At 39.0% G+C, this 21,121-nt stretch overlaps 1 protein-coding gene across 1 annotated transcript; it reads right to left on the bottom strand.

Annotated features, from left to right (window-relative positions):
* Window positions 1–521: 521 nt before the first annotated feature.
* Window positions 522–19,831, bottom strand: LOC146136833 (CCN family member 2-like). Its single transcript, XM_083395281.1, has 6 exons — window positions 19,678–19,831; window positions 13,968–14,166; window positions 12,902–13,070; window positions 7,834–7,922; window positions 2,982–3,169; window positions 522–1,762 (listed from the first exon to the last, which is right to left on the bottom strand). Exons 1-6 carry the CDS (start codon window positions 19,819–19,821, stop codon window positions 1,445–1,447), a joined length of 1,107 nt encoding a protein of 368 aa, XP_083251407.1. The 5' UTR covers window positions 19,822–19,831; the 3' UTR covers window positions 522–1,444.
* Window positions 19,832–21,121: the final 1,290 nt, after the last annotated feature.

Below are 21,121 nucleotides of genomic sequence, written 5' to 3'. Positions count from 1 at the left end.
GACCCACAGGTTGGAGACCACTGCTCTAGGCTAATACCTAAATTAGACTTAATCCGACGACGATCTTCATTATCTACAGCTAGAAAAAATATGGTGTTTCGCAGTTTGTACATATTTTGAGTCAATTTGGCGATGGGAATTGAGAAGCAGATAGAACTAAATTGTAAGAAAGGATAGGTTGTTTTGAAAGGCTTAAGTTGCCCCAGCAGCCACAGCTGTTTGCTGAAAAGGAGTAAATTTCTTTCACCGAATTCGCCAAACAGTAAACCCTTTTCAGTCTAAGCAAACTAATTTTCTTGAAATGTTTACTCCAACAGGCAACGCCGGCACATTGTTTTACAACATTTTCTCTATAAAAGACAAATTTGTAAACGGAAATTTTGAAAAAACAGCGCTTTTTGGCTGCGTACTACCTAGTTTAACTGTCATTGTGTACACCGTGGTTTTAAAAAACAAAAAATAACTTAAATAAAACTTAGTTTTAGTGCTAACTGCAAGTTCCCTATGCAACACACCCTATGTAATGGAAGTGACTTCGTTTAATATAAAAACGTAAACGATTGCTTTAAACATTGGTATGCCAGCGATACTAACGTCAAAAATGTATACAACATTAGGCGCACAAAACGAAACGACGCGAGTATTCTACTTGTAGCTAAGCCGAGGCAGCCTCTAGAAAATGAATATGTTTATCATCCATTACGAAAGTAACGTTAAAAATTCGAGATGGAACACTAAGCAAAGGTTTAAACCTTGTTTACCCGGTGGTTCGGGTAAAATTACGCGAAATGATTAAGTAAAACACTGAATTGACAACATAGGAAACAACGCAGAAAAAACGCTATAAAACATACAAAAACAACTGTGGGTGTTTGGAACTTTTGTACAACACACGACGCCTCCAAGCGACTCTGCAAGTGGAACAAATAAACAGTGTTATTATCATATTGGAGAAAAGGTCAGTCTTGACGTGCATCTGTAATACAATTGGAACCAGGGCTATTTGAAAAGTTCTATTTCAATCTACCGAAGCGGCTGGGCGTCTACACGAGGGTAATAGGCAAATGTTTCTTTCCAAAACGTAAGTCTGTTACAAAGCGAAAAAGAAAGTATTCTGGAAAATAGTCAAACGCTAGTTTACCACATAGTATTCCAAGACCAAACAAATGCATGAGCAAGATGTGAAGTAGAGCATAAGCTCGTGTTTACCCTACTAAGAAGCAAGCTGTCAACGAAATTATTATTATAATGTGACGCGGTAATCGCAAACGCGATTTTATATCAGAAAATGTAATTTCCCCGGGTAAACAAGCCACGATAAGTCGCAATAACAACTACCATCACTGAAAACTAAAAGAAACTGTCAGATAAAATCCACAAAAAGTCGAACAAAACGCAACAACGTCCGTCGGCTGCAAACCACGCGAGCTCGCTGTTTCGAGCTTTACGAGGGCCGCCAGGTGTCGCTGTCGAGTCCCCTGCCGCCGCCGAACAATCCGGCGAGGTCATCGGCCTGGCAGCTGCGGTTGTCGCAAGAGCAGCGCCGAATCAGCATGATTTTGCGCTCGAAGGTGCTGAACGAATGCTCGCCCTCCTTGCACTGGAACTGCACGCTAGCTGTTTTGGTCTTGGACGGTCGACAGCACTTGCCCGCACACACGCCGCAGTACTTGAGTCGGTAGATCGAGGCGCTGACGCAGCCGGACAGCGAGAAGCGGACGCGGTTCTTGTGCTTGACCGTCTTGCGACAGGAGCGTTTGCCCTGCGGCGAAAAGGCCAAGGGAAAGGGTGTTAGCTTGATAATTATACGATCACCGTCCGTACACTTGTGTGGAGGGCGGTGTTGTGAACACGTTCCTTCAAAATGACTTCAGTGTAAGTCAAGTCGGTCGTAAAATAACTTAAGTTCAAGTCAAGTATTTTCGAAAAAAATAACGAGTGAAGATTTAGTCCAAGTCAAGTGCCAGTCGTATCTTTATTAAACAAATTGTTAATTTAAACCAAATAAACGCAACGCATTGTCGCCATCTCTTTGAATATATTTCGTTCAAATTTTAGGTTACTTGTGTCGTGACGTCATGTCATTGCGTAACTTTATGACGTCTGCCCTGAAAATTTCCCCTACCCTCGAATACATTCTAGATACCCCGTACAGCCAGAAATAATAGGAGTTTAAAAAAGCACGACAGAGAAAGGCAGAGAACTAAACTCTGGTCGTTTTTGTGATATTTAGAAAGCAGCTGATTGTCGCGTTCCAAAATATTCTTTCCAAAAGTACTGAAGCCGCTGCGAAAACAGGGCATGAACCAGGATTTTTGATTGGCTTGGGGCCAAGCAAAATACGTCACGAAGCTATGTCATAATGCAAATAATTTTAAAAAACATCTGTTTTTGATCGAGCAATGCAACAATACAATAGATAAAACCTCTTAGCCACACAAACTTTTAAAATAGAGTACAATGAATGTACAGCTTTTCCGCGGCCCACAACTACATTATTAAACTAAATTCTCAAAAGACAGCTAGGGCACACTACGAATGGCTAAAAGTCCCACATTTGGTCCGCGTCCCATAGTTTGCCGTCAACTGCTGTAAAAGAGGGAAAAAGGCGTATTCGACCAGACCACTTTCACCAAGGAACGTATTTGTAAGTTTTCTTAAGTCAGTGATTCTTAACCTTTTGTGGCTTACGCCACCCCTCAAAAATAATAAATTGATTAGCGGCACCCCGACTGGAATTTGTCGAGTATTTTACTGCAATTTCACTCTAAATGGAACTGGAAGAAAAATGTCATTTGATATAATGGTCTCTAATCGTACACAAATAGTCGTATAAGGAAGCTTGCCAATTGAGCAAAAATCAGATTGTCAACCAGCCTAACTATCAGCACCCTTGAGCATTAAAAATGGCACACCAGGGCACCCCGGCACCCCGGTTGAGAACCACTTTCTTAAGTCTTACAAATATGTTATGAACTCACGTTGGGGCGCATATCGCAGGGCCGCAGCTTGCACAGTCGCGTTTCCTTCTTGAACTTGCAGTCAGGGTTGTCGTTTGTGACGCGATAGGAGATGCCGAAGCCGCAAGACTTAGGGCACTCCGACCAATCGCTCGTCTGCACCAAACATTTGCCCTTCAGGACGACCTTGATCGCTTTGGCTCGACCGGCTGCAAAAGTAAAAAGTATTTGTTTTCTATCGGGCGTTAGAAAGGAGCGTGGCCGTACTGCCAGGGATAATATAGGCCAGGAATAGTAGACTGAAAAGTACATATATTTGACGGACACATTAGCAAGGTCACCTGCTCTACTCTAATGTACAGAAGTCATGTCACTGACATCAAAGTAAACTGTAAAACCATTAAAATTGGTAAACTTGTCCGATTTATGAGAAACAATTCACCAAAAAAATAGCACAAGCGCAATATACAGCAATAGAGGTGTTTAATGTGCAAAACTGTAGATAAATTTTAATAAAAAGCACTTACTCCCAAGGTATTTGACAAAATGACTTAAGTCCAAGTCAAGTCATTTTGGCAAAGTCATTCATTTAAGAAATTATCAACTACCAGTTTGCATTTCCTATTGTGCCAAATTTATTGTTATGTAATTATAGAACTCGTCGTACAATAATAGGTTTGTATCATACAGCCTGAATTTCAACTTTGTGTCAATCCAAACAGGCATTGCACTAAAGATTGTCGTTGTGTTGTTTAGTTTAATGCATTTTCATTTGTAAACTTTTGCTTGGTGGTCTGCAAAATTATTCAATAAGTGTTCCGTGGCCAAAACAAGTTTGAAAAACACTTCACTACAACCATTGAGATGCTGCTTTTTATATATGTCAACGCTAATTTATTGTTTACGAAATTTTTTGTCCCTTAAAATATTTTTTCCTTGTTTACGAAGTCATACTGACACTTAAAAGGTTCGAAAAAAAAAATTAATAACGATTAAGTTCTCTATATCAGCGAGCTATATCATACTCACCGCCTTCAAACAGCGGTGTATTCATGTTTTTTACTGAATGAAATTTACAGTTCAATTTTGGTGGACAAATTTGTAGATAACCACAAAAGCCATAAGAACACATTTTAGCTGGCCTCTTTTCTTGCAACCTACCTAAAATTTTGAACGGTGAAACACGACCAATCACAATGTTTTTTTCTCGTGTGAACATTATTTCGGCAGTAAAACCGTGACCACGCAAATTCCTTGCTGGGGCGAAGCTGTAAAGGAGACTCTTAAACTCTCATCCTTTCCGGGTTTAAATATAAAGAAAAACAAGACTAGCATTCTTCATAGGGCGTAACTGTAAGGAATATCCCTTAAATTATGGTTCACACCTGTCCATCCATCAGCCAATAATACTGGGCAAGGCAGAGCAGCCTTAAAAAAACGTTGAGTTAAAACGCGGTTGCTGGGAGCGACAGAAATTTTTTGAGATTACTACGTGACGTCAGCAAAGGCGATTACGGTGGGAAACGGCGTCACCAGATACTTGGCGTCCTTGAAAGCCCTTCAAGGTCACTTGATCACGTGAGAGTGACGCAGCACAAGTTCGAAGTGTCAATTAAACAAACGACTTGGGTCAAAAAGTTTGTTGGTGTCGAATTGCAGTCGTTAGCTGGGAATGCTGGATGCTTCCGCCAGTAAGATTTTTCAAATTTACTTGGAAGTTGACGCTCTGGTATTAAAAATCCAAATTCGACTATAGAATGATTTTCGTTTTTCGGAAAATATATTATTTAACAAACTTGACCATAAAATTAATCACAGTTTGGACCTCTGCCATATGTGTGACTTTCGACATGTTATTGATAATATTGGAAACATCCCTTTTTCGGTGCTAACCTTTGGTAAAAAAACCCTTAAGATACAAATAGGCCTACTTCAAAACGTCAGTTATCTTGTCATAACGTGTCCTGGTAATTTAAGAAATGGGAAAATTTTAGCAAATTGTAATCCTATGAGGTAAGACGCTTAAGTGCTGAAGGATGTGATATAAGTGGCTCCTTATCTGAAAATAGTAGAAAACTCTATATATAAAGAATGTTTAATTAGTGATAACACCTTGAGCAGGCGCCGAACATATATGAGCAAACATAAGCTAGACACTTCCTGTGAGCTATGACATCATCGTTTCTTGGCGTTTGCATCGTCTAGAAATGACAAGACCAAACCCGGTACGATATGAACTCAAAGCCATTCATCCACCGGTTTACACATCTGGATGCCCGGTTCAAAGTTGTTATGAATGAATTCGCACATGTCCAAAACGAAGCACTTAACATTCCAGCGTGTTCTAATTTCAATTCATGCAGCTGCTAATAACTGCCACTTCGCCAAAATGCGAAATCTGCGCCTTCTGCGTCTACCTTCTATAATGTGATTTCATGCGATACCACCGCGGGTCTACCGACAAGGTAATGAGACCTTATTCGAACACGTTTCCAGTTTGAAGAAAACAAATTAAGACATCAATGATCTTTGCAATACGCACACTCTTTGGAAACGTGGACACCAATATCAAATTCTATCGTGAAATAAGCCTATCTTATTATAGCGACAAATTGGTTTCGCTTTGACTTCTGAACTTTGTGACAGCATTTTTAACTCACAAGCTTGAAGCTTAAAAATAATGTAAACAAGGATTTTTTTATTTTATTTTTATAAGTTTATCAAACGCAATTGTGTTTACTAGATTTGATTGCCGTTTCTAATCTAAATAAGATAGATACAATTGCAATGGCCCACATTACAGCTAAATATTATGAATTGCCAGTGTTGTTATGACTTCAGTCAATAACTTGAATTAAATGCACTCAATTAACTGTTGTTAAATGACTTGACTTGGGTATTTTGACAAAAATGGTAAGATTTGGACTTAGGTTATTGTATTAATTAACTTAGGTGTAAATTAGGTGTTTTCATTACATGTCAAAAAGGAGTAAACACAACAACAGAAACGCCATTTGTTTTCTTTCTTATTTCATGTTTTGAAAAACGACCAATCACAAGCGGACAGCTTGCCAATGTATTGCTCCACTATCTAAAGCCACAAAACCCACTTTCAGTCAGCAGCGGAATTGCACACGGCACGATATATATCTACGGTCAACGTGAGCTTCGGCTGTATTCAGTAAATGGAGTAATGGACGCTCAATGTGGGATAACGTATGCGGGAGTTGACTGCTCCTGTTTTATAACATCTGAGCTCTAAGCAAAACAAACACGGGAGAAACTTGGTAAATAAATTTCGTTGGAAAAACAAGTCACGAAAGCGTGGGCGAGGTATAAGCATATTGTGGGAGTTAGGATTCAATGCGAACCTACAGAGAAATTAGGACATGCCACTAGTCGTTTTGACAGGTTGAAACACGGAATATGGAATGCGCTTCGATCGCATTTGACGTTATTCCGATCTGTTTCATTCCATCAATGCGAACTTTTCGCGGAAATAGGCGATAGACAAATGCCAAGTAGGGAAAGAGGATAAACTGGAGCGGATTTAATCAGGTTTCGTAATGCACGAAGCTTCGCTTCTGGTCTTTTAGGACGTTCGTTAATTCGAAGCTTAACCTCTGGGCTACTTAAACAACCGTGTGTCACTAAAATTGGGCGCGGTATATATAATACGGTAGTGTTGGGTGCGGTTAAAGTGGCTTAGTGGCCACATGGTATGTGGTAAACCTTTTCACCAGTGGTTTACACAGCATCTCTTATTATATACATCTACAGACGACTGTTGTAAGCAGCCATATTGAAATGACTAAAGTCCCAGTCAAGTCATTCGTAAAATAACATAAGTCAAAGTCAAGTCTTTTTCAATAAATTGCAAGTCAAGTTCCAGTCACGTCATAATTATAGCAAGTGTTATAAAAGTTATAAAAATTGTTATAAAAGTTATACGTTAAACTACTAAACTAGGCAAACTAGCTCGATTACAATAACTCTACTAAAAATTAACACAAAAACGCAACAATCGCAAAATATATAGCAATCAAATTATTTTATGTACAAAAGTTAAAAAATTTTTTAAGTCATTTGTCCGAAAGACTTAAGTTAAGTTGAATTATTTTTCCAAAATGACTTCAGTCAAGTCAAGTCATTGCAAAATATTGAGTTAAGTGTACTTCAGTTAAGTCATTGACTACACTCATCACAGCACTGCTACAGACAACCTTATATTTAGAATATTTGGTTTTGCATAATCGAAGAATCTTTAACATTAGGCTACCCCAGTGGTTCCCAACTGTGGGCCATGGTCCACGAGTGGGCCACAATACTATTTTCAGTGGGCCACAGAGCTATTCGAAAATATTGCAACAAATATGTTTTTTTTAAATAATTGTAAGTTTATCTAAAACTATATAGGAACGAGGCCATTTTCCATATTTTGGCTTTTTTTGAACTATATACGTAAAGGTAAAATCTCACGCCATGTGTTTGTTTTTTTCACTACTCAGTTAGCACGGTAGTTTACTTTAAATTCAGTTTGTTGTCACAAAGTAATTAATTTTAATCTAAAAATAAACTGAAAGTAAAAATAACTATTTGGATGTTATTAGAATCAATACATTCTTGAGAAATTGTCCGACTATGTATAGGCGTAAAGTGCAGACAGGCAATTTTGCTATATTTGTATCAGCCAGGTTGATACATCTTATTTCGATGATGGGCTAAAGGGCATACAAAAAGGTTACGGCACATGGCGGGCCACAAACTGTTTTTATAAAAAATATAAGCCACGGAATATAAAAGCTGGGAACCACTGGGCTACCCAGACCAATGTCATTGAACACTCAAACAACCTATTGTGAGGACGGTATACCTTGGTTTCCTATTCTCTCGTATTGATCCAGTTCATCGTCCCCAACACATCTCCACTCTGGACAGCATTGGTCTTTCCTTCTCAACAACCTTTACAACACAGAAACACGCGTCAAGGCATGAATTTATAGTAGTGAATAAATACACGACTAAAATACTCCAATACAAGAAAATCAAACAAAGTTAACAAGTCACTTCTCTTGTTGTTTCAAAATGACAAAACCTCACGAGTTTTTTTACTACTGTTGAAACTTCTGCATTTAACACAATTACAATTAGGCAGTCCGAAGCGAAGAGGATGTTGTTTGCCGTTAATGCATGACACGTACTGTCATCCAGTCGAAAAACAGACAAATTCCATTATCCATTGACAGTTTGGGGATAAATCGATTTCTTAAGTGACAGTGAAAGGCAATTTGATCATCCTAGCCTAAAAATTCGCAAAGGTAATTGATTCGCCTTTTGAGGACCCCCTTATAAATAGTTAAACAGCAGCGGAAACCAAAACTAAACAGCGTTTTAGTGACATTGATAAAGTCGAAAAGTCCTTAAGGTAACAAAATAATACAACTATTTAAAATAATATACGACAAATCCGTTTTGTCCGAAATGTCATACCAAACTTCAGAAAAGCCCTTTGAAAAAGTAAATAAAACAGATTACTACAAAGTGAAACACATTTTCCCTTTCGAAAATGTTGTGTCAGCAAAATAAGGTGCCCATGAAGAGCGAACGTAATTGTTTAGCCCCGTGAATGATGAGTCACTGACGATAAGGCTTGCTAATTTGCAGCCTGCTGCGTAAATACAGTTGCAAAGTTTCTAATGGAGCGAAGAGTGGTGAAAACAAATGTTAATGTTGATAAACGATGCCTTTCAACCAAATGTAAAGGCGTATGATCCACATATTATGAAACCCGCAGTGAAGCACGGAGACAAAAAACGTTTTTCACTGAACTTTATCCATACTATGAGTATTTAGTTGCCGATTGAAGAGCAAATATGTCGTACAGCAAGCGCTCTCAAAGATGGACAGCGTAAGCTCCCGGATAATTTGAAAAACAGAGCACTCGACTTTGCTGACTAAACCTAAAAACCGCGGTAAACGCTGGTTGATCACAGGGGCAGCGGTTTGGGGGGCTTGGGGTTATGGGGCGGTTTTGTTACCCCGGTACTTCGTCGTGTGCGTTCGTAACGTGAGATGGGCGCACAAGGGTGATGGGCCTGGCTTACATTGGGGATTTGCGCCTTGAGGAAACGAAATGAGCTCGAAATGAGTCAGGTCGAATTATTTTTATAAGTTCGGTCGATTTGGTCTGCAATTGCACCAAAACTACTGGCGTATAAACTGCATTTGGAAATCTACAATTAGGACTTTTAGGAAAGCTCTTTTACTTCTTTGAGATGTATACAAGAAAAGTATTTAATGATTATTTTCCCAGGCCGAAAGAAAGAACGATATTAAATCTGAGAAGGAGACTTGGTGAATGATTGGACAATTGGGGCCATGTGTGACTTCATTGGGTAAACTTCACCAGAACGAAAACAATACGACTTTTTTATATTTTTTTCCATTTTAATCATATCTATAATAATGAAGTTGATGAAACAGGTCGACACCCTAATATTTTTCATGTCTACGATAAAGAAAAACTTAGTGACACAGGACCTTTGGGCCCGCATTTGTGAGTAACTATAAATAGACAGAAAGGATACGGCCTCGAATAAAGCCTAATCTCCACTGACCCTTTTTTGGGAGAAAACTTTACAGTGCGAAATGGCCTACTATTTCATAGCTGCAATAAAATCAGTAGCCAGGTGCGCGATTCAGCCCACCTACAACGCTGCACGAGATACGTTTGGTCGCGCCCCGTGTCAAACTCTTTGTTTGTCGTGCGTTGCGGCATTTCGCGCATTTAACGCCGCTGCGAACCAGGCCTATACAGCCACAAGAAAGGGCCCGCACAGCTAACGGTCGACAAGTTTCGGAAGCGACAAAGTACGCGCCGTCTGATTGGCGTGTTTTTAAACGCTCGGCCAAAGTTCCATAAATTGAGTTGCCAAAACTCTCTCAGCCTACCCTTTGGGAGAGGTGTATCAGAAATGTGCTATAGCGTATAACGTAACGACCCGCATCTGGGAATTGCACCCGCAACTTGGTATTGCAACTGTATCGTGTTTCGAGCAGGGGAATAACTTCAGGGACTTAGTTTTTATATGTAGGCCTATAAAACAACATTTCCACAGCATTAATTGTGTGCAGGATTCCGGTTTTAAGCCAAACTTAGCAGTTTAGATGCAAAATTATTTCTTAAATGGGGTAAAATTAAAAAAAAAATGCTCTTACGCTCCAAATGGTATCATTTAAAAAAAAAAATCTTTTTTGCAAAAAAGCAATCAACGAAATCTGCGGCGCACAGTTGTACTCCAGTGCAATGCAACTTTGTAAATGTGCCTAAACTCCAAGATATCAGACAACAGATCTCGCAATTGTGCTTCGTTCTTGGTAATTAGGTCCCCTTGTGGTTACTACCAGTTACCCATCTGTAGTAAAAACCAGTTACCCATCTGTCAGTAAAAATTATTGCCAAATGCTTTTTTCGTGCAGTTAACAAAAAAAAAAAAAAAGTTTGCCGAATTAAAATGTATATTTGGTCTAAGATGTTAATTTTGAGTACTAATTATTTTATTGGCCAAAAAAAACTTTTCAGATTTCCTTGCAACCATGTGTATATACTAAATTTCTTTTGCAAAGTTTGTAGCGGTCTCAGTAGCGAGTAGTGCTTTCGGAACTCAGGTTGCGAAGCCGTAAAAAATAATCTTAAGGCTACTTTAGTTTTTGAAGGCGATAGAAATAACCAATATTTTGGACAAAGTATCTCGATCTGACGCGATACCAAATGACGTCATTACCATGGCCAAACAACAAATTAGATACAAATGGAACGTTTAAAGATTACTTTTTTAGGATAATAGGCCCTAACTTGCCTGCGAGTTTACATGTGTAGTTATCTTTAGCTCTTTTTTTTTTTTTTAGCCATAGCACCCTATAGCAGTGTTTCTTAAACTGGTGAATTGTTCATTTTTGCAGGGGTGAATAAGGGTGAACCGTCAGAAATGGATGATAGCTCTGCAGTAAATCGACTACTGAACTGGTGTTTTTTAGGTTGTTTTTTGTTGTTGTTGTTTTTTGTTTATTGTAATAATGAAGTTGGTTTGCACTGAGTGTATAAGTACAAAAATTTGGTGAATGTGTTTTTTGCTTTTGTAGCTTTATATCTCTGGACTGGAGAAATTGTAGATTTTTAATGGTAAGACTTAGCTTGAGTTGATCTTAACAAAAATCGAAACAACCCAAATCATTTTCGTGCTGTTATACACCATACCACTTGGGTATTGATTATCGGTTCCGATCCGATATTATCGGGGGTTCTTAGTCGAAATTTTTAAGAACCATTGGTCTATATGTTGTATGGAACATTTGATCGTATTTGTGTTACGTTTTCTGTTGGCACCTAATAATTACCACTGACACATTTTTTTCCTATTTTGTGGCTGCTGGTGGGACTAAAAGAAGAATGAAGACAATCGGGTTTAGGGGAAGCTAAAGAAACATTTAAAATTTTACACCCTTATCCGTTTTTAGACGTTGGCCGCTTTTTATTGTTTTAAGCATTTTATAGTTTCATCTATGTTTCAGCCATATTCAGTACTGTTTTAAGTCACTTTGTGTTGCGCTTGACAACCGACAGGCCGTTAAGTATAGGGCTCCTGTAAATTGGTGTCACATATACACATTAGTACACTATGCACGGATCTGCAATGTAGCTTGATAATGAATTGCAAAGCCAAAAAGGTCGAGTAGATCGACATCATCTTGATTATTAAGACGTTTTACATTAACTGAATGATACAAACTCGTATCGAAACGTCCTAATTAAAATGATGTCGATATAGTCGACATTTTGGCTTTGTAATTCACAGTGTTGTAATGACTTAAGTCACTGTTTTCAAATGACTTGACTTGACTTAAGTCTTTCGGGCAAATGATTTGACTTGACTTAAGTCTTTTGGACAAATAACTTGGGTTGAGATGAAGCGTTTTCTTTAGGTGTTTTTGATAAAATTGAGCTATTTATCCAAATTTTAGCACATAAAACAAGTGTGTTGCGTTATTCTTTTTGTTTTAGTTCAGTTATTTCTCATAAAACGTTTTATTTTTACGACAAGGACATGACTTGAAGTTGACTTGCTCTAATTATGACTTGACTTGCGCAACTGATGACTTGGACTGGGACTTGACTTGTTATTTATTCAAAAAGACTTGACTTGGACTTAAGTTATTTTACAAACGACTTGACTGGGACTTAAGTCATTTTTAAATGACTTGTTTACAACACTGGTAATTCATTATCAAGCTATACACACTTTATAGTTTTAGGCAGTGGTGGGATTCAAATTGTTTGTTAGCCGGTTCTGTTACAAACAGTCATATTTTCCGGTAAATAATTAAAGTAGTTGCAAAAACAGGATGCAACCCCAGGTTCCTTGCTTGGTGCGAACTGCGAACCGGCTGAATCCCATCACTACTAACAGCCACACTAAAAAGCAACAGTCGTCTCATGACTTGTACTTATGACGCAACAATTAAGTTTTCAGACAAACAATCACAAAAGGTAAATTACTGCAATTATTAAAATTAACACAATGTATGACTGTTACGTGCGACCTTGACCGTTGCACATTAAAAAACACGTGGGCTACTTGGATTTTAAAATCGGTGTATCGAATAAGATGCAAAAACCCATTGACGGTAACCAGTAATCCTAACCGGTTCACTGATCTCATAAAATTTCGTGAGACGGTTCCATAGACCCGGGTCGAACCGGCTGAATCCCACCACTTTACAGTTTTAGGCAAGATCCGCTAAAGGCACGCTGAACAATTCTACAATCGGCAAAACGGCCAAAAAACAAGTAAACAATGGAGTCAATTGCTCGCTGGGCGCAACATCAGTCGAGCCCCGCCGCGGCGCCGGGGGCATGGTTCACAAAACGCCCGGTGACCCACCTCGGATTTCGGCAGCTCAGCAAAGGCGGGGAGCGCAGGTCGGCCAAGCAGGTGGGCGAGCAGCCGATGTCACCGTTGATGCAACTACACGTCGCCTTGCAGCTCGGCTTGAAGACGGCGCCGTTGTCGTACCACTTGCCGCCCACCAGGCACGAGCGGCCAGGACTGGCTGGAGACGGAATGGAAAAGAGGGAGTTTGAGGATAGAGGCGAAAGGCGGAAACTCACGAAACTTTAAAACGCAAAAAAAATGTGAAATGCGAAGACGCGCGAATCCTTTTGCTGAGCATATTTTGTTAAGCTCCAAAACGTGGTTCTCAACTCGTTATGATTCAATCTTGAACACTCTGCGGTAAAGGGATGAAGGTTGTTATTAAAAAATGGGCCTTTTTGTGTCGTTGCGTTAGATGGTAAAATTTATTTTACAAAATATCTTGTGAAAAATACAAAATGTCCTTACTGACACTTTACTATTATTACTTATTACCTACATCCAAACAGAAAGGCGAAAATATTGACCTTCTGCCGATGCGCAGTTATAACTCGGGCCCTACCTCCAAGTGGCGGCACCATATCCCTTTGGAAATGGTTGTTCTGAGGACTGGGCCTGACCCCTTTACCCTTCACTTCACTTTTACTTTCTTTACTTTAAAAAAAAGTCGTTTGCTGAGCATATGTTGTTAAGCTCCGAACCGAGGGTCGCAACTCGTTATGATTTAATCTTGAACAATTTGCAGGGAATGAAGGTTGTTATTAAAAACTAAGCCTTTTTGTGTCGTTGCGTGCGATGGTAAAATTTAATTCACAAAATATCTTGCGAAAAATAAAAAAATTTCAACAAAAATAACAATTTTTTTTTGTTTTCATAACAAGAAAAATATGGGAATTTGTGCGATTTTTAAAACCAAACAAAAACTGAAGAAACAAAATAAAGACAAAACATTTCACCCTATACACGCTATACTAAAAACCTCTAAAACTTATTGAGCTACCCACTTTATAGAATGCAAGTATTTTTTGAGAGTTCCGCAATACACTCTTTTCAAGTGGCGCCGTAATCTCCTCACCTTTGCAAGTCCGCGAGATTTCGTGACAGTAAAGGCCCTTATGGTGGTCGCACACGTTCCGGGTGTCGCAGGCTTGTCCCAGCTGGCGAGCGCACATATGGCAGCAGCCGCAGCCGTCGAGCAAAGTGCTTATTCCAGGCGGACAGAGCAGCCTCGTCGGCCCGCAGACGCACTCCCCGCACTCAGACGATTCGTTTCGCTGCCAAGTAGAATCCGAATACGAATTGGTGAGATTGAACATGTTAGTTAAACACCAGACGCGGATCTTAGAGTTTTGTTTGGGAGGGCCATGAAAATATTTTTCACAGATGACGTCGCAAGGTTACGTCATTACGCGCACCACAAACGTACGTCAAAACGTGACGTGACAAAGAAGAAATCTTTAGAGTTAGAACATCACACAGTTCGCTGGTTTGTTAAAGTTTTAGGTTGAAGAGGTGTTACCTTTAATACAAAGCTACATAACAAAGATGTTATCGATTTGTGAAAAGCGAAAAAAGTGCCTTAATTCGTTTTAGTTTTCAATATTGTCATTTTTCGATCATGAAAATAGGCCAAGACAGACTAGAAAGGCAATCGAGATTCCAGAAAAGCAATCGTGACAAATTTTTGGATTGATACAGTTAAAATGCGCAAAAAAAACAGTTTGTGGGGGGGCATGACCATGTAGCGCCCCTGAATCCGCCCATGTCCGACACTTACTGATCATGTTGTTAAAGCTTTTTGTGTTGCGTTAAAAAGTACCAGCTATGGTCCTATATTAGAAGCTCATTTTGTCCTCTAGTTTAGTCTATAACAAACGTTTACCTGCGAAAGTTAGTTAACTTTTATTTTATTTATACGAATTATCGTTGAATGAATACTTGTAGTTACAAGTTGCAATCAGGTTAGGCAAAATCTTTGAGGATTTGAGGTATGCACAATATCCATAAAACAAATTAACCAGTCATTACAGTTTCAAATCCATGCCTTAAAGCCATATGATATTTTACTTCGGCTTTTGAAAATGAACGACGATAATTTCCTAAAGAATAACACCGTTTTATAATTTTATCCTTAATAATAAAGGTGTTTATTGTGGGCTAAACGAAACTTTAAAATCACCCTTTCTCCAGCCGATTTAAAAACATGCGCAAAACATTAACCAAAGCGTCGCTCGCGTGCCTAATGGCGGATATAAACCTTGATAAGAACTTACATGCTTGCGATAAGGTTTAAATTTAGCCGAGCGCAGATTTGCTTTTCCAGACCGCAGAATATTTTATCTACGACCCCCAAGCGCCCAAAACAACTCGCCCTTATCACTAGAACGACACAAAGCGAGAAAAACCGCGCGAGGTAATGTCGGGTTGTCGTTCCTATGTACGCAGATCAGCGGGCGAGATTTGCTTTTGGTATCAGAGATCGGCGTAAACTTGACTTAACCTTTTCGTACAAACGTTGCTCGGTCACCGCACGCCAGCACTTAACGTTGTACACTCTTCGTGACATCCTATCGCTTATTGCGTATTTTTTTGTAGGGGGGATTTGCACACCCCGTCGTTATGAGCATAATTATTGAATCAAAGAAACTTGAAACAGCATAAGCTTTTATTAAACAACAAAACGCTAATCTAGGTTTTCTGTTTGGGGAGAAAGCACGATATTTTTCAGAGGTGACGTTATAAGGTTACGTCAAAACGCTACGTCACACAAAAGTAATCTTGAGAACACTACACAGTCTGTTCGTTTGTTTTAAGTTAGTCACGTGTTGCTTTTAAGAGAAAAGCTACATTACAAATATGTTTGCGTTTAAGTAGTCAAAAACAGTGAAAAAGGGTTAAGACAAAGTAAAAACGCAATCCAGAAAAAAACTGGGGTTTTCTCAATACTGTAACACTCTTGTATAGATGGATTGACAAACCGAATAAGATATGCCATTATCTGCTTGGCGATCTCTCGCTTAACACTGTAACATGTGCCACCGCAGTCTATTAAGCTATCTCTTAATCTCTAGTGGTGCTGACACGCGTACCAAGACCGAGGCCTTGCACGTTAGCGTTACTTGGTGTCGAATAAGTGTGTACATAGCAGGGTGAGCGATTTGCTGTCGCCATGCTAAAGACACGGGTTTGATTGACAACTAAATACAAAAATAAGTCATTGCCCGTTGTTGACCCTGTCGGGTTGAGAACGCGTTAATCGCGATATCTTTATATTTAACTAAAACTACTTGTTTATGTCGCCTGGCGCCTATCCCATGTTAATACAAACTGATAAGCTGAACTACGCAAGGTCATGTTTAAGGCGCCACCCGCCAAACAGTCCTATTCCCTTTGATGTGGTTAACTAACTTTGTAAGCTACTCACGGTGAGTAACCGTTTTTTATATCCTAAAAACTTATGCTTTTCAGCTAATTTGGTGTTGCCTGGTCCTTCATTAATGCCTGGGATTGGGATGATTGTCATACAACAAATAAGAGAACATATGACAATGAGGCATTGTGTTAAATTTAATTAACGATAGCAATTGGCTATTGCTGTTATAATACAAGGCAATTACGCATATGACGAAAGGCGTCTATTAACGCGGAAAGTTCACGGTACTTCCCGCATTGTTTAAGCCTGTGGTTGTAAAACATTTTGGCTAGCGGCTAACATAAAATATTACAAAGTTTTAGCGGCAACCGTTATTCTAAACCAGTGTTTTTCAGACTTTTTTTCGCGGCAACCGAAATACTAAGCGTAGGTTTTACAGCGCAGCTTTGACGACCCAACTTACTTCATTAAACCTATTACTTCCGCAATTTTCGTAACTTTTGGAAAGAAAACTTGTTCAGAGCCAATCTTAAAATCCAATCATGTAAACTAATTCAGTCGACGACGTAACCATATGCAATAGTGAACAAATTTTGGGTCGCACCTCAATGGGCTGAGAAATTATGAATTAAACAATAAATCATAACTCGCCGCTACTACGACAAGGCAATGGGTAAATACCATAATATTATCAGAAATAAAATGAATATAGTGCATTAAAGTCTCCCATGCTTTCCTGTATGATACTTGGTAATGATATACACCATAGTTCTCGCAATACTTATCAAGGCGTACTAGTGTGCCGTAGGTAGAACACAGTTTGACAATCACTGGTTTAGGCTTTCAATTTCACAGTTGCGAAAGTAACTCGTAAAAGTTCAAAATCTCTTTAAAGAGATGAATTAGCAGTCGTTGCTAATTGCACGTTTTAAGCTTTTTTCTAGGGGTTCTGAGACAGAAGTCGATTGACCCCCGTTGGGATTGCTCAACTAGTTTTAGGCCTGACTAAAATCTTGAGGTATAACTTAAAAGCAAAGTTGTAAACCAAGATTTTTTTAAAGATATTATAATAGCGAAAAAAAACAGGGAGTCGAACCGGAACCGAACCGGAACTTTATGAACCGGTTTTGGGTCAATTTTTTCCGAACCTGAAGCGTTTTTTATAAGATTTTAAGGAGCCGAACCGGAACTGAACCGAATAATTTGAGTACCTGAACCTTAACCGAACCCGAACCTGTAAATTAAAGCGGTTCGCTCCTGCATGACGTCACAACTTCTATTTTACAGAGTCAAGTTACGCCATATTCGAAATTTTATGAAAAGAATATGAATATTGAAAAAACAAATCGTTCATTTTTTATTTTTTAAATATTTCAATATTGAGTTGCTGTTTTTTTAATAAGTCACGTAACTGAGATTAAATGACTTACAGTTCAAAGATTATTCTCTACATTTATCGACCCACATTTTGAGATTTAACGCAAATTATATTGTATCTGAACCGGAACTTTATGAACCGATTTTAAAATAACGAAGGTTGAACCGGAGCTGAACTGGAACTTTTAAATTACTCCGAACCGAAACCGGAACTGAACCGGATTCCGAAAAAATCCTTGAACCAGAACCGAACCTGAACCGGAAAAGTCAAACGGTTCGACTACCTGAAAAAAATTGCTTTGGCGTCTTCTCCTTGAATGTACTTTATTTAAAATTGTTTAACGGGTTCGAGTTTAAAAAAAGTTTTCATTACACTGTACATCTGCCATGTTATTACTTTTACCATAGAATAAGAGTGTAATGCATGTCTAAGAAACCAACATTATACACTTTTACCAAAAGAAAATTACCCAAAATAAAAAATTCAATAACGAAAAACATCGATTGGCAACATATTAACTAAACTGTATTGGTCAACCAACAACGAAGGCCAAATTAGTATTTCATAGCAAACTGCCGTTGGCACATTTAATCAAACTGCAGAACAATCGGCGACTTTGAGACATCCCGTATACGGTGATCAGGAAATTCAATATAGGCACTTCGCAGTTGTAGCACCAATAAAGAAGTGCTTTTTCAACACAATGTCTTGCGTACAAAAGAGAGAAACGCCATTCTGGATATAAATCATCAAGATGTGTTATTACACTTTGCATGTTTTTGTGTCGGTTTCAAGTCAAAGTGATGGAAGCCAGACTCCCACATAGCGATATTATTTTAAAAACCACGGCGTATCCCGAATGCGTCAGTGCACGTTTGGCAGGCCGGGACGAGCAACACAACAGCTGCTCTATGTTGTAGGTGCTCGGTGCCTGTCGTTAAACGATTTCCAGAAGCGATAAGGTTTTACACGCAGGGCACGTGTAGGGTCGTATCGCGAATGCGGGGCTCCGTGCTTTTTCAACGCTTATGCGTGGAATGCTCTCGCTCGATTTGAGCCGATGCTTAAGATCATCGCACATTTATAAATAGAACGGCGACGTATCTAATGGTGCTAAACGACAACGTTTCGAAATAAGTCTATATTCCTATTTTTAACATAGAGAAAAGGAACTTAAACGTTTAAAGCAGTTTTCTTCAACCTTTTGTAATTTGCGACCCACTTTTAATGCAAATTTATTGTGCGACCCACAATGAGATAAGACTAACCCAATAAAGTTACATAAAACCCGCACCTTTACTATACCGGCGCACGAACTGAAATAGGTAATAAGACACAACACATATAATTTTTACTTATTTTTTACATTGTTGCATAAATATTATGTAAAGATAATCCAACAATTTCCCGATCTACTAGAAAACTGTAATGTTTAGAAATGCCTTGCGACCCACCTGAAATAGCTTTCGCAAGGAGGTCGCGACCCACTGGTTGGGGAACACTTTAAAGGATACTTACACATACACTTTCTTCACTACCGTATGCCACTGCTATGCAACACATTTGTCGCCTCTGTATTCCCGAGAGAACCACGCAAAATCTGTGTGGCCACTTTTTATGTTTGCATTGCTTTCTTCGCATTTCTGTTTCTTCAAATCTTTGCTTCAATAAATCGCAAAGTTACCTACTAGGATACCTACTACTGTAGGGTCTTTGATATTCATACTACGTTTTACTACAAGCTCCACCCATTATGCTCCACAATACACAAATAAAATGGGTGTTGTATGGGAGGATAGCGTTAAAGCCCACAGAAATTCAAATACATTCTTTAGAATTTAGTTAGGCGTCCTCGATACATACGACCAAAAAGCCAAACTCAGCAAGTGCTCGGTGGGACGTTGTTGAACACTGCTACAAACGCTTTTAAACCGCAGTCAAATCTTAAAACGAAATTCCCGAGAAACAAAACCAGTTATACGGCGTAACACAACAGAAAGACAAACCGCGACGTGAAACCACAAACAAACTTACCGTGGGATAAAAATCGTTTTCTGAATTAGAAGGTGGAGTTCCGTCGTAATCCGCATTTCCTCCCGAGGTTGTATTACTCCTTTGTGAATTCACCAACACGGCGCATAACCCTATGCAAAGTATAGTTTTCAGGCAGACTTTCATTGTTATGGTTGTATCTAAAAATAGAAGTGTGTTAGTTATTCTGTAAACCAAGCGTTAAAAAATATTGCAGTACATATTACAGTACAAAACAGCCATTTAAAACTCCCAGTTGTCAAAATCTAAAAATGTGTGTAAAACCGTTTAAATTTGGGACAAAGTTGAAAGATCTTGATTTAGGCGCGTATCCAGGATTTTTGTTCTTGGGAGCCTTTTTTCAATTTTTTTAGACATGACGTCACCAAGTTACGTCATCGTTCATTAGTTTTTGAAGTTCACGGTTGCAGAGGTGTTATTTTCCATTACAAAGGAGGCTACATTATAAAGATGTTATCGATTCGCGCAAAGTAAAAACGCCTTTGCAACGTTTAGGTTGCCAAACTAGTATTTTCGAGGTTCCCATGACACTTAACGACGACTTTGGGCTTAAAACCTCCACCAGGTAACATATCAATAGATAGAAATCGCTCTTCTGGTGTAAACGAAGTATAAACCGACGTTTCGGCAGCAGATACCAGCTGACCTCTTCAGGGTTAATAATTAAAAGGAATGCGTTAGCCATCTTATATACCAAAAGTATAAAATAAAAAAACTATAGATTAAAATTAATAAATCTAGACGTCGCTTAAGTATGCGATAAGCTGTGACGCGACGAAGTCATCCGGTGCAGAACTGCGCCGTCGGACAACGAGCGTTTATCAGCTATTCCGTTATAGCTTCAACGACGAGTATGATATCCGGATACCACGAATCCTTTTTTTTCATGGTGTTAGAACATTTGTCAATCCGGAATGATTCAATGGTCTTTTGTAATGGTGCGGTTCCCAGTCAAGAATTTTACAATTATCCCAATCAATTCCGTGTCGAATTTCAACCGCATGCTCTGCCAGAGCTGACTGGGATGCCCCTTGACATCACGCATATGTTCAAGTTTCCTGGTGTGAAAGGAACGTTTAGTTTCCCCTATGTATGTTGCTGAACAACCTCCACAAGGAATCTCATAAACAGCCCCTTGACGTTTTTCTGGTTCCAGAAATGAAATTGAGCATTTGTTCTCTGTTTCCATTGTGAATTTTACGGTTGGTACCAAGCTGTTTAAGTGGTCCAGGAACTGCTGTATCAGATTGTTTTTTATTATAACAAACGTGTCATCCACGTATCTTCGCCAAATTCGCGGGGGGTATTAGTGAATGAATTCGTGGCGAGTTGCTCGATGTCCTCCATAAACAAGTTTGCCACAGTTACTGAAACCGGTGATCCCATGGCTGCTCCAAAAATCTGTTTGTAATGATTTCCTTTTAAT

Source organism: Ascidiella aspersa, chromosome 8 (assembly GCF_963924565.1).
Source record: "Ascidiella aspersa chromosome 8, kaAscAspe10.2, whole genome shotgun sequence".
Taxonomy (NCBI): domain Eukaryota; kingdom Metazoa; phylum Chordata; class Ascidiacea; order Phlebobranchia; family Ascidiidae; genus Ascidiella; species Ascidiella aspersa.
The sequence above is the reverse complement of the archived record's forward strand: the minus strand, read 5'-3'. Positions and strand labels throughout refer to the sequence as shown.

What these genes read in the sequence shown, in the direction of transcription:
- LOC146136833 (XM_083395281.1), bottom strand. Translation starts at nt 19,821, where the DNA reads ATGAAAGTCTGCCTGAAAACTATACTTTGCATAGGGTTATGCGCCGTG. An exon ending in AAAACGATTTTTATCCCACG is followed by an intron (nt 14,167 to 19,677) that starts GTAAGTTTGTTT and finishes TCTACTTGGCAG; the next exon opens with CGAAACGAATCGTCTGAGTG. An exon ending in CGAGAGAATAGGAAACCAAG is followed by an intron (nt 3,170 to 7,833) that starts GTATACCGTCCT and finishes TTACTTTTGCAG; the next exon opens with CCGGTCGAGCCAAAGCGATC.